General features: G+C 34.8%; 5 protein-coding genes across 5 annotated transcripts; all 5 read left to right on the forward strand.

Moving 5' to 3' along the window:
- Nucleotides 1–194: 194 nt before the first annotated feature.
- Nucleotides 195–1,587, forward strand: LOC108827057 (protein SRG1). The gene is made up of 3 exons (XM_018600405.2): nt 195–449; nt 521–1,093; nt 1,175–1,587. Exons 1-3 carry the CDS (start codon nt 195–197, stop codon nt 1,430–1,432), a joined length of 1,086 nt encoding a protein of 361 aa, XP_018455907.1. The 3' UTR covers nt 1,433–1,587.
- A 231-nt stretch (nt 1,588–1,818) lies between these two features.
- On the forward strand, nt 1,819–3,521 carry LOC108826261 (receptor-like serine/threonine-protein kinase At1g78530). Its single transcript, XM_018599650.2, has 5 exons — nt 1,819–2,090; nt 2,175–2,522; nt 2,638–2,895; nt 2,986–3,119; nt 3,206–3,521. Exons 1-5 carry the CDS (start codon nt 1,955–1,957, stop codon nt 3,383–3,385), a joined length of 1,056 nt encoding a protein of 351 aa, XP_018455152.1. The 5' UTR covers nt 1,819–1,954; the 3' UTR covers nt 3,386–3,521.
- A 530-nt stretch (nt 3,522–4,051) lies between these two features.
- LOC108826726 (glucan endo-1,3-beta-glucosidase) lies at nt 4,052–5,063 on the forward strand. The gene is made up of 4 exons (XM_018600100.2): nt 4,052–4,268; nt 4,368–4,396; nt 4,485–4,722; nt 4,814–5,063. Exons 1-4 carry the CDS (start codon nt 4,136–4,138, stop codon nt 4,843–4,845), a joined length of 432 nt encoding a protein of 143 aa, XP_018455602.2. The 5' UTR covers nt 4,052–4,135; the 3' UTR covers nt 4,846–5,063.
- A 298-nt stretch (nt 5,064–5,361) lies between these two features.
- On the forward strand, nt 5,362–7,893 carry LOC108828623 (solanesyl diphosphate synthase 1, chloroplastic). Its single transcript, XM_018602368.2, has 6 exons — nt 5,362–5,907; nt 6,020–6,147; nt 6,223–6,350; nt 6,429–6,532; nt 6,954–7,081; nt 7,166–7,893. The coding sequence occupies exons 1-6, from the start codon at nt 5,682–5,684 to the stop codon at nt 7,712–7,714; spliced, it is 1,263 nt and encodes a 420-aa protein (XP_018457870.1). The 5' UTR covers nt 5,362–5,681; the 3' UTR covers nt 7,715–7,893.
- Nucleotides 7,894–9,378: 1,485 nt separating this feature from the next.
- LOC108826908 (uncharacterized) lies at nt 9,379–10,904 on the forward strand. The gene is made up of 2 exons (XM_018600251.2): nt 9,379–9,676; nt 9,999–10,904. Exons 1-2 carry the CDS (start codon nt 9,402–9,404, stop codon nt 10,426–10,428), a joined length of 705 nt encoding a protein of 234 aa, XP_018455753.1. The 5' UTR covers nt 9,379–9,401; the 3' UTR covers nt 10,429–10,904.
- The last annotated feature ends 2,749 nt before the right edge of the window (nt 10,905–13,653 follow it).

Below are 13,653 nucleotides of genomic sequence, written 5' to 3' on the forward strand. Positions count from 1 at the left end.
AGACTTGTAAGTGGTATGAGGTTTGAAAAGGCTATTATGTAATAAGAATACATATGGAGGGTATTTTTGGAAGTTTAAAGTCTGTCTTTTCCCTTTTTCTCTGACTTGACTTCAGTTTCTTGTTCGGTTCTGAAACTTGGTTGTTGGGTGGATCAAAAGTTCCAAGCTTTTGTTGTTTTTGGTGGTAGAAACCTATGGAGGCTGAAGGAGAAACACAGTGGAGCTCTCTCCTGGTCCCTTCTGTTCTAGAGATCGTGAAAGATAACAACTTCACAACCGTTCCTCCGAGGTATCTTCGGTCTGATCAAGACAAAACAGAGACTTCAGATGATTCTCGTCTGAGCTCAGAGATTCCAATCATCGACATGCAACGCTTGTGCTCTCTTTCCTCCATTGATGCAGAGCTAGAGAAGCTCGATCTCGCTTGCCAAGATTGGGGTTTTTTTCAAGTTAAAAGTCTCTAATTTGTATTATTTTATATTAGCTCTCTCTTTACTTACTTTTGGTTTTTCAATCTCAGCTGGTCAACCATGGGATAGATTCTTCTTTTCTTGAAACGTTAGAGTCAGAGGTTCAAGATCTCTTCAACCTCCCCATGGAAGAGAAGAAGAAGCTCTGGCAGAGGAGCGGCGAGTTCGAAGGGTTCGGACAGGTGAACATCGTGTCCGAGGATCAGAAACTCGACTGGGGAGATATGTTCATCCTCACCACCGAACCGGTTACATCGCGCAAGTCTCACTTGTTCTCCAAGTTACCTCCTTCTTTCAGAGAAACCGTGGAGAGGTACTCCTCTGAAGTGAAGAGCATAGCTAAGATCCTCTTTGAGAAAATGGCGTGTGTTCTCGAGGTTAAACGCGAAGAGATGGAGGATTTGTTTGGAGATGTTTGGCAATCTATCAAGATCAACTACTATCCGCCGTGTCCACAGCCAGATGAAGTTATCGGGTTGACTCCACATTCAGACGCTGCAGGTCTCACGATACTATTGCAGGTGAATCAGGTGGAAGGGCTCCAGATCAAGAAAGATGGCAAGTGGGTTGTGGTGAAACCGCTTCGAGATGCTTTAGTTGTTAATGTTGGTGAGATCCTAGAGGTAAGAAGAGATTGCAACTAATAGTTCTTTTGCTGATACATTCTTCTGATAGTAGTGAGTGGTTTTGTTATTTTGTAAAAGATCATAACCAACGGGAGATATCAAAGCATAGAGCATAGAGTGATGGTGAATTCAGAGAAAGAGAGGTTATCTGTTGCAATGTTTCACAGTCCCGGAAAGGAGACAGTGATTGGTCCGGCGAAAAGCCTTGTGGAGAAGCACCAGCAGGGAAGCTTGTTCAAAAGTATGAGCACACAAGAGTTCTTTGATGCCTTCTTTGCTCAGAAGCTCAATGGAAAATCACACCTTGATCTTATGACCTTGGACCCTTCATCATAAAAACATAGGGACCCTAAAAACATATAAGATCTTTCTTATAAGTCTATTTACATATGTAATGAAAGAGTATCTTCTTCTTCCTCCTGTAAAAGCTCAGAGTCAGGATTATACTGATGTTAAACATTACAATTTGCAATGACTGATGAGTTATTTTACTGATCTTGTTTTAGATTTAGAGAACAAAGTCAACGACAAAAGCTAGATAATAGCTGGTAACAAACCATATTTCATGAGTGCTTTTATCACATTTTTTTCTTTTTGCATAAAGTGTGTACACATCTCATTTAATGTTTTCAACAAAAGCGGATGTTCTTTAATAATAGAAACTCAGTTTTCATTTCATACGTAATACTAATAGTAACATTATGGATAGTTCATATGTGGCGTGTTGAAATGCTGGTGAGGATAAAAAAGTTGTAAAACCTACTTCCTTTTCTTGTGTCCATCTCCTTAACCAACTTCTTTTCTTGTCTCCATTATCTTTTTTCTTTCCATTCAAAGGATTTGTGAATAGTAGAAACAATGGCTAATGCAAAGGAAACAACTCTTTACATAACAATCTCTGTGATTGTTTTTGTCATTGGCAAGATTGTAATAGCTCTTCTTCTCTACAAGAGATGGAAGAGAAAACATACAGTTCATGAAAATGGTTTTCCAGGTAAAGATCATCTAGATTTGATTTATGTAAATGATTTCTCTAGTGTTTTAGTTTATGTTTTTTTTTTAAATATATAATTTTCAGTTAAAGGAGGTGGGAAGATGGTGATGTTTAGGTCTCCATTACTAAACTCTGTTTCCTCAGACTTGTTTATGAAGAAAACACATAAGCTGAGTAACAAAGACATTCTTGGTTCTGGAGGTTTTGGAACTGTTTACAGATTAGCCATTGATGAGTCTACAGCTTTTGCTGTGAAGAGACTAAACAGAGGAGACTCTGAGAGAGACGGAGGGTTTCATAGAGAATTAGAATCAATGGCTGATATAAAACACAGGAACATTGTAACTCTCCATGGTTACTACACCTCTCCTCATTTCAATCTCCTCATCTATGAGCTCATGCCTAACGGAAGCTTGGATTCTTATCTACACGGTACGTTGAAAAGGGGATTTAAACACAAACACGTATATTCGAGTAGTTTCTTGAACGACAAGTAACTTGTAACTAGTTGTTTTCTTGAGCTACAGGTTTCTTTTTGTATTTGTAGGAAGAAAATCTGGAGATGGAAAGGTTTTGGATTGGGCGGCTAGGTATAAAATAGCGGTTGGAGCGGCTAGAGGGATATCTTATCTTCATCATGATTGCATTCCTCATATTATCCATAGAGATATCAAATCTAGTAACATACTTCTTGATCATAACATGGAAGCTAGGGTTTCGGATTTCGGTTTAGCCACTTTGATGGAGCCAGACAAGACTCATGTCTCGACGTTTGTTGCTGGAACGTTTGGATACTTAGCTCCTGGTTTGTACAGGAACTAGACTTTGTTGAAATTCAAATCCATAACCGAGATTTAGTATTGGTTTTGTTCATGTGTGTGTGTGTCTGAAACAGAGTATTTTGACACCGGTAAAGCAACAATGAAAGGAGATATTTACAGTTTTGGAGTTGTACTTCTTGAGCTTTTAACCGGAAGAAGACCAACAGATGATGAGTTTTTTGAAGAAGGAACAAAGCTTGTTACTTGGGTAAGAAGTTTGTCTTCTCTTTTCATTGTTTAAAAAAAGTTAACTACTCTGGTTCGGTTGCAAACGACGTCGTAATTCTTATTCAGGTAAAAGGAGTGGTAAGAGACCAAAGAGCAGAGGTGGTGATAGATAACAGAATAAGTGGATCACCGGTTCAAGAGATGAATGATGTGTTTGGTATAGCTATGATGTGTCTTGAACCGGAACCGGCTGTTAGACCGACCATGACCGAGGTTGTCAAATTGCTTGAATACATTAGCCTTTAGAAATGTTCTTTCTTCTTATTCCTCTCTGACCAAGCTCGTGAGTGTATGTTTTTAAGAAACTTAGGCTCTTGATTGAACCAATAATATTTCAGTTCCAAAATAAAAGTTTCAGTGGAGAAAAAGAGACTTCGAGATTCGCTTCTTTGATAAGTGAACTGGAAAGTTAAGACGTAATTTAAATACTATTACAAATCTATAATCTTTTTCCCGAGGAATGAAGGATTATAAACAAAAGCCATATATATTATACATAATACAGTACATCAATTAAGTATTTACATTTTTTAAGATGCTCGTACAAAGTGAGCATTGGATCTGAACATTACCCTAATTTACAGCTCAGCTCACGTTTTGATGTCCCGTTATTTATTTGACGGTGATCCTTTTTATGTTATTCTCACACATTAAACCTGGTAGATGAGCTACTTGGAGGCTATTTTTTTCAAAAAAATTTTTTTGACAAAAAGTTATATAATTTAAGGATATCAAAGTATTTCTAGTGTAAAATTATGGAGATCTTTGTTGTTGTGCTTTAAATGGCCAATTACATAAGATTGAATATGAATCTTTAGGTTTAACTTTAAACCAAAACCGACATGATCTCTAACAATACGGTTTATACAGTCACTTTTGCTAAAACTCTTACTTTACTTGTAAGCAATTTGCTGGATTATTCACCTCAAAAGCGTGAAAACATAAACTAAAAATTTTCTTTCTTTCTTCTCACTGTTTTTAAATAAAAAAAAATTCATGACTGATCACTTGCTCATCATTTATATATACAAAAGATTTGTAGAAGAATTCTCACTCAGAAAAAAATCTAACAACATGGCTAAAACATGGATGTGCCTTTGCTTCCTCATCTTCTTCTACCTCTCGTCAGGTACTCAGCCATCTTAGTTTACTTACTGAATCTTACATTACATGTCACTAGTTTTAACTTTTACTTAACAGTTTCATCTTGGTATTCTTTTCCTCACAGAAATAAACTTTATCAAAGTCAACGCAGAGGTATATGCTTAGACAAGTTATCATTAAAAGTTAAAACAATGTTTGTCCTTCTTGCTTAAATGAGCCTTGTTCTAATTTGTTGCTATAGATGAAGACATGGTGTGTGGCTAAACCTTCTTCGGACCAAGCAGCACTTCTAGATAACATAAACTACGCATGTTCTCATGTTGATTGTCGCGTTATATCGAGTGGATGTCCATGTTACTCCCCCGGTAATCTCATAAACCATGCTTCTGTCGCCATGAATCTTTACTACCAAGCTCATGGAAGGAACTATTGGAACTGCAACTTCAAGAACTCTGGACTCATTGTCATAACTAATCCAAGTGAGTATTGTCTTTCTCTTCCTCTTCTTTCTAAAACAAATATTATAGAAAATGTTGAACTAAAAATTTTCGTTTCCCCCTTTATTTTCAGGCTATGGAAACTGCTACTATGACTACAAATGAGCAAAAAGATAAGACTTCATACGTCTTTGTTACAAGAAATCAAAGGAGCATGTTTTACGAGTTTTAGTTTTAAGTTTTATTTTTTGATACTTCCAGTGTTAAATGTTTAGTTCTTGAAACTTTATATAGTATGCAAGTACACTTAATTATAAGGTCAAGAAAGAGAGCTAAATAAGTTCTCCTACTTTAATCATTAGCTAAATCTATTTGATCACCCAGTAGTGATCTAAATGGTTATAGATTAATCCTTCTAACGAGAGTTAATTTAACATGAATAATTTGTATCCTGCACTAGGAAAATGTACAGCCACCTGTCACTGGAGAAAAAAAAATTCATAAACAAGACTTGAAGGACCTGAAATTAAATATAAAATTTTGGAGAGCCTGAAAACATTAAAAAGTATAAATACAAGGAGCTGAATGTAAAAATAACTGGATAATAACACGTGGCGAGATCTCAGCTTCAGATAAGATAAGTGGAGACGATGAAACTCTGTTTCAATGGGTTTCCCTCTTCTCTCTTCTCACTTCTGGTATGGAACAATTACAGTCGTCTCTTTCGTCTCTCAAAAATCAAAATCTTCACTTCCCACATGTGGGCTTGTCTCGTCCACTCGAATCTAATTAAATCAATCCACTTGTTTTTTATTTTAATTCTTTATATATTATATTAAAGTTTGTATTTTTAATACTTCTTTTGTTGTAATTGTTACATACACTCAAAAATCTCTGGGCGGAGAAAAAAGAGGAGAGTCAGGCTTTATTGCTTCTTCATGTGAAAAAAGCTTGAAGGCAGCTTTGATAGATACTCCAAAAGTCTTTTTAGAGCTTAGAGAATGATGATGACGTCGTGTCGGAACATAGACTTGGGTACGAGTGTGCTTGATCTGATCTCATGTGGCTGTGGTCGTCGTCAGTTTCTCTTAGGCAACTTTCCCAAGTCTGTTTGTACGGCGAGAAGCTACGGCGGCGGCGGAGGGAATCTTGTGTTTCTCCGGCGTGACTTGGGGAGGAGTTGCAGAGCTGTTCCGACAAAACCCAAAGAGATCTCTTTGGTCAACGGTAAGATGAATGATGATGACTCTCAGATTTGTCTTAACAGTTGATTGTTAGTTTTAATTCGTCGTTTTGAGTGATTGATTTTGTCTGAACTATTCATGTTGATGTTGTGTAGGAATAGGTGAAGCCAAAACGGTGAGTTTTGATTTGAGGCAAGAGACCTCAAAGCAGCCTATCTCATTGTCGAGTCTGTTTGAGGTTGTAGCTGATGATCTGCAGACGTTGAATGACAATCTTTTATCGGTTAGTATCCTTAACCCAATAAACTTTCTCTTCTTTCTTATCTTTCACTGCTTGAGTTTTTGCTTCTTTATTTAGATTGTGGGTGCAGAGAATCCGGTTTTGATATCTGCAGCTGAGCAAATCTTCGGAGCTGGTGGTAAAAGAATGAGACCCGGTTTGGTGTTCCTCGTATCACGAGCCACTGCAGAGCTAGCTGGCCTTAAGTAATATAATCTATAACACTTACTTACTTGTCCTTTGTCTTATAGCATGGAAATGATTGTAAAATTGTCTTGATGCAGGGAACTTACAACGGAACATAGGCGTTTGGGTGAGATCATTGAGATGATTCACACTGCGAGCTTGATACATGATGATGTGTTAGATGAGAGTGATATGCGCAGAGGTGAATTTTTTTTCCAATTCATGTTTTCATATGTTTCATGGAACAGTGTTTATAGTTCGGTTGAATATCTCTGTTAGGACTGCGATTTTAAACCGAACCCAACCAAAATTTTTGGTTAGTTCTTTAGGAATTCGGTTCGATTCGATTCGGTAGGTTTTTTAAGAAAAGTTTGGTTTTTGGTTAGGTTCGGCAATCGGTTACCTAAACTAACCAAACTTAACTAAAAATTAGCCGAAATTATCCAAAATTGTAACAAAATTAAACCAATATATAACCAAAACTCAATAACTTTGGTAGGATTTTCAAAAACCGAATTAACCGAACTTTATTTCGGTTAATTCGGTAACATATATGTTTTCGGACTGAACTAACCAAAAACCGAACCAAATTACGGGAGGCCTAATCTCTGTGTAAATGACAGGAAAGGAAACAGTTCACGAACTATTTGGCACAAGAGTAGCTGTATTAGCTGGTGATTTCATGTTTGCTCAAGCATCATGGTACTTAGCCAACCTCGAGAACCTTGAAGTTATCAAGCTCATAAGTCAGGTACTTATTAACTACTCTATAATGTCAACAGAGCTATGATATGAATCTCTCATTTCACTAACTTAGTTATATCAATGTCTTCAGGTGATCAAAGACTTTGCTAGCGGAGAGATAAAGCAAGCGTCGAGTCTGTTTGACTGTGACGTTACGCTACAAGACTACTTGCTCAAGAGTTACTACAAGACAGCCTCGCTGGTGGCTGCAAGCACCAAAGGAGCCGCCATCTTCAGCAGAGTCCAGACCGATGTGACAGAGCAAATGTATGAGTTCGGGAAGAATCTCGGCCTCTCTTTCCAAGTAGTCGACGACATTTTGGACTTCACTCAGTCGTCAGAGCAGCTAGGGAAGCCAGCAGGGAGTGATTTGGGTAAAGGTAACTTAACCGCGCCTGTGATTTTCGCGCTGGAGAAGGAGCCGAGGTTGAGAGAGATAATAGAGTCTGAGTTTTGTGAGGAGGGTTCGCTGGAAGAAGCCATCGAGTTGGTGAGAGAAGGTGGTGGGATCAGAAGAGCACAAGAGTTGGCTAGGGAGAAAGCTGATGAGGCTTTGAAGAATTTGCAGTGCTTGCCTCAGAGTGGCTTCAGGTCGGCTCTAGAAGAAATGGTAATGTTTAATCTCGAAAGAATCGATTAGTTAGAAGACATGATGATTATTAATAGTACAGTAAAGCAATACAGAGGGAGATTTGTGTACACATGAAAAAAAAAATAGTATTGGGCTGCAATGCAGAGATTGTGTTGGCATCAATTGTTACTTGAATTTCAAAAAGTAGAAACACATTTGAATCCAAGGAAACTCTTATTCTTCCTTCTCTTTTCTGTTCTCTATGTTTGCCTTATGCTCATGATGTGCCATATTTTATATGACTGTGAACTCCAGTGGCTGACGTCCATATAACAACCGCAGTAGCTATAGTTAACACTACAACGTTCAAGATTATATCTAGAAAACCCCTAACAATGGTTTTTGTATTGAAGAGATTCTATGTATAACATCTTAATTCTTACTAGAGGAATTTTTTTTTTCTTTTCGGTCAAAACTAAAGGAAATTTTAAGAAAGAAATTCTTATAGATTTATTCCATCAAAATAAATTTAACCATTTTATGTTTTTGATAATTCAATTAAATTAAATATAAACTAATATTCCTCACTTAATAATTTAGATTTATTTAATACTACTCTAGTTCAATCAATTTATATAATAGTATTCAGTAAATATTTATTATTTGATCCAATAAATTAAGTTTTCTGTTTAGATTTAACAAGAAAACTTTATTTATTGGATCAAATAATAAATATTTAGATTCACGGCGGTGAATTGGAGAAAATGGCTAGGTTGGTGAAAATAGCGAAGTCTAATGAATTTGTAAAGCTCATTGAATAATTCTAATTTCAATAAGAAAAAACACAATTTTCAAAAGCTCAATGAACGAATGCTCAATTCAACCGAAAAAACAATTGAAACAAAATAAAAAAAATTCTCTGCAAAAGCTTGACACGTGTCATATTTTGGAACCCCTTTCGTTGATATAGCGCATTGCAGAGAATTTATGTTCTACTTTATTATTATAGATCTTTTTCTAAAATAGAGAATTTATATTATAATGGTGGATTTGCTCTAATTTATGACTATAATCCTCTAACTATAGAAGAAAATATAAAAATATGTTATTTTTACTTATAAATATATAAACAAAAAGTAACATTCCTTTATATTTTATTCTGAAATAGAAAAATTATATTGTAAAATCATACATTTGAACAAATCTACTTCTATTATAGAAGTAAATTTTCTCTAATTAACGCCTAGATAGTTCTTCTACTTATAGAGGAAACTAAAAAGATATGTTATTTTTACTTCTAAATATATAAACAAAAAGTATCATTTCTTTATATTTTCTTCTAAATTAGAAAAATTGTATTATAGATCATACATTTGAATAAATCTACATTTATAATAGAAATCTTTATTTTAGAATAAAATATAGAAACATATATTTTTGAAGATAATCTACTAAACAGAAATATATGAACATTGCATCATAAGTAAACCAAATTACAAAGGATTTATTTGGTTTTACCTTCCATAAACCCAAACACCAACAAGACTGTCAGAACCTAAACCAACTACAAACAGTAAAACGTGAAAATACAAAAAAAAAAAATAATAAAAGAGTAGTTTGAAAATAATGAAAGTTTGTAGGGTTTCTTACGTAACCAAAGCCTGTCTGAAGATGAATCACGGCTATAAAAGAACGTATCCGTATGTGTTCCACTGTAAGTAACGAAGAAAAGAACCAAATAAAAAAAACAGCCGCCATGGAAGCAGCTCTGAGACTCTTCAAACTATCGTTCCTTCTTAGCCTTATCTTGGGAAACTCTGGCGTCATCGGTTCTCGTACCCTACCCGATCTCGCTTCTGGCCCAGGTGGGAAGTTTCCGTCGCCGTGTAACCGAATAGAGTGTCCAACCTACGAGTTGGTCAGCTCCGAAAACGGCTACGAGATTCGCCGTTACAATACGTCCGTGTGGATTTCAACAGAGCCCATTAAAGACACCTCTCTCGTCAAAGCTTCACGAAACGGTTTTAGCCAGTATGTTCATTTCAACTTCCAAAATTAGGGTTTTGAAGTTTTTTTTCATAAGGATTGTTTTTTTTTTAAATGACTAGAAGGTTCTGAGTTTGAAATCCACTTATCTCAGTTTAGAACGAAACTAAAATCATATTAAATTAATTTTTCTTAAGAAAATAGATCTCTCTAGGCATCGAACCTATAATCCTTTACACATTGTCGTATGGGTTGCTTTTTATTGTGAAGAGAAAGGTTAAAAGAGTAAAAAGTAAATATGGGAAAGAAAAAAAGTGGAGTAAATAATTTTACTCATGTGTATCTTTTGATTGTGGTTTGTGCGCAGATTGTTTTATTACATTCACGGGAAGAACGATAAAAGCCAGACGATAGAGATGACAGCTCCAGTTATCACTCAAGTCTCTCCGAGCGACGGTCCGTCAAGTGAATCCAACTTCACTCTATCATATTATGTTCCTAGAAAATACCAAGCTGATCCACCTCCGGCGAAGAACGTACACGTACAGAGATGGGACACGAGGTATGTTGCCGTGAAGCAATTCGACGGATACGTGTCGGATGACAATGCCGCGAAAGAAGCGGCGGAGCTGGAGGAGAGCCTAAAAGGTACCGACTGGGGCAAGGCAATTGCTAAAAGCCGAGAAACAGGTGGTGTCGGATTTAGTTCGGCTTACACGGTGGCGCAATACAACGCACCGTACGAGTTGTTCTTTCGGGTTAATGAGATTTGGATGTCGTTTCAGATTGACAAATGAAAGCAAAAACTATTAATAACGTTTCTCAGTGAACAAGAATAAACAGTTTCATCATCAGAAAAAGAGTGCACAACCTTGTTGCCGAGACTCATCTCGTCCTTCCATTCCAATTGGGAACTCAAATCATCAGAGAAGCTACCACATTTCAACTCCAAAATTTATTACTCTTAAGGAACTTTTATGACTATCTAAACCCATATACGGATCTCATGGTCATGGCTCCCGAATCTAGCACGCAAGTAACCCACCCACCCCCCATGAAGATTTTATCACTTTGAGAAACATAGCCCATAAGAAATGGACGTCCGAGTTTCTCGATCGTTAGTTCACTGTGAATGAAGACAACAAAAGTGGACAAGAACAATAATATTACAAACTGGCCATGCGATGAAGTCCATGAAGCACTCTTTAGCTTTATGACCCAAATTTTATGTAAGGAGTTAAACATCAGAATCTTATATGTGTAAATAATTTATGGGCAGCTTTCAATGTTTTAGGCGGCCAACTACATAGGACCGTGCCGTGCCAGGGAGATTTACTAGATAAATGAAGACAAATTTTGTTGTCAACTATCCATTTAAAATAAATTAAGTATTGGTCGAGCTAATTTTATGAAGAGCACTTTTGTATGTCCGTGTCTAATCTATATGTTAAAATTATACGTAAGTATCAAAAGGATATCATCCGGGTGAGAGAATTCCTCTAAGAATATAAATATTGTAAATATATGGTTGACAAACTGTGTTTTACCAATTTTTAAAATTTGCTTTGTGTTTTTATCAAGTTAAAATTCGTGTGTTTAGGTGTGTCTGTGTCATATAAGTTCTTTGTCATTTATCAAGTTTTAGATTGCTCTCAAAGTAAAACAGTAACTATTGATGCAAATTAGCATTTGACATTATATTAAAGACTTCATTCAATATATATATATGACTGAGTTAGTTTGTATGTGTTCACGGTCAATTCAACAATACAATCAAAACTTATGCAAAAATTTACTAAGACCGATCCATGTTTGGTTTTATGATTTGTATTTCTGAACTTGCGAATTGTGCTAAAACTTGATGTTTTTTCATAACTTGCATCATGCTTTTCATTATTAGTTATTAGTTCCATGATTCAAACTCGACCGCTACTTTGTCTGCATGATAAAAAAAAACAAAAATTTCTCTTGTCTTACCTCTATTTTACAAAAAAAGACAGAATTTTAGTGTGCTTTTGGGATTAGGAGATTCGATCGCTTTTTAAAAAAAAATAAGGTTAAATTTATTCAAACAAAAATCTTTGTTACAATGTTTGTAAATTTATCTGTGAGCTTTTTAGAAACAGAAACTTAAACATTTTTTTCAAAAAAAAAATATAATAGAAACTTAAACCGTTGATGCTAACAAGAAAATCATCCAAAAAACCCATGTCTCCATGGCTGTACTATAACATATTGAATCTCAATATTACAGGTCGAGTGTGGTCCCATAATTTGTTTTAGGCAAGAAAGTGTTTAGTAATCTATACGTAATTTAGGGTTTGGCACCGTTGAATTTGATTCGATTCGTTATCTGTTGTTATTCGATCCGAAAATTCCGAATATCCGTAAGCTTTCGAAGCAAAGGAAATACTAAAATTCAATATCCGTTAAAATCAAAGCAAATTACAAATACTAAAATTTTGGGAAGCGAATATCCGATCCGATCCGTCAATATATAAATACATGTATATGTTGATTATATTTACATGTATAAAAAAATGTTGATTATATTTAAAATTTTAAAGGTATAAAATTTTATAATTATTATTCTAACATATGATTTGACAGATTCTATTCACATTATTACTTATATAAAAATATTACATAAAAGGAAAAGAAAATATTTATGAAAATTATAATTTTTTTCTTAAGTTTTATGTTATTATAATTGTTAACTAAGTTTAAAAAATTTACAAAATATGTAGATTCACTATATCTTTTAATTTTTATCTTTTATATCAAGCAAAAAATATTTTTTTTCATAACAAATTTGTATCGAATTTTTATAATTATTTGTATTAATCAAAACAAATGAGATATTCGTAAGTATTCGCAAATATCTATTTATTTTTCGGATATCCGTTTTTCCGAATATCCATAATTTTCCGAAGTAAAACAAATCGAAAAATTAGATATCCGTAACATTCGAAACAAATCACAAATATCTTCAAAAACTTGGATATCCAATCCGTGCCTAGGGCTACATATATTTATACCAAATCTAGACAGCGTGACGTCCACTGACAGAATGCGCCATTCTTTTAAAGGACAGTGACTCGTCACTGAATTATCAAATTCACATGCATTGACCAAAATAGATATGACTCCAACAAGCTGTATATTTCTTTTAACTGGGTTCACTAAAAGATTTCCCTAAACGACTTCAAACATCTGAAAAGCCAATCTTGAGATTTTTCAACTCAACACTAAAATTCACACTATGTTAATGCAATACTATAATACCACAACAAATTTAGTATGACACTAATAAATAATGTACTACAACTAAAAATGATAATGTATATATGTTTTTAATGTAAATTTAGTGTTAACTTATGGTTGAAGAAAAAGAAATAAAGTTTAACAGTAAAATGTTATTTCAACACTAAATTTGATTTTATGTTTAGGTTTTAATTTTGGGTAAACTTATGTTTAGAGTTGCCTTTAGTATTAAAATCCATCTATAATTTTGTGAAATAGTCCAAAATATTTGCATCTCCAAGAAGCCCAAAACAGGTCCAACTTCGATTTGCTTGCTATATATATTTTTTCTTTGGTCACTTGTGGATTTCACTTAAACATAGAGAATAATAGTTCACTAGGTAGTAATCCGCGCCTTGCGCGGGATGAGATGGTTAGATCAACAATTTTTCGAAAATATTAGAAAGTATATATATATAGTTTGGAATTTGGGTTTTGTGTGTTTATCTTACTCTCGAACTCATTTTGTTTATCTCTCTATGGCTCTCTCTCTCTATGGCTCTCTCTCTCTCTCTCTCTCTCTCTCTCTCTCTCTCTCTCTCTCTCTCTCTCTCTCTCTCTTGGTATCCCCTCATCGTAAACCTTTTTTTTTGAGAAATATAAATGTAACATTCTTTTAATTCATTGATTATCTTTTAACTACCACAATTTTGTTTTATATGGGAATGTTTCCTAGTTTAATATTTTATCAATGAATTTTTCTTGGGTGAATTACAACT

The sequence above is a fragment of the Raphanus sativus genome, chromosome 9, assembly GCF_000801105.2.
Source record: "Raphanus sativus cultivar WK10039 chromosome 9, ASM80110v3, whole genome shotgun sequence".
NCBI classification, from domain to species: Eukaryota; Viridiplantae; Streptophyta; class Magnoliopsida; order Brassicales; family Brassicaceae; genus Raphanus; species Raphanus sativus.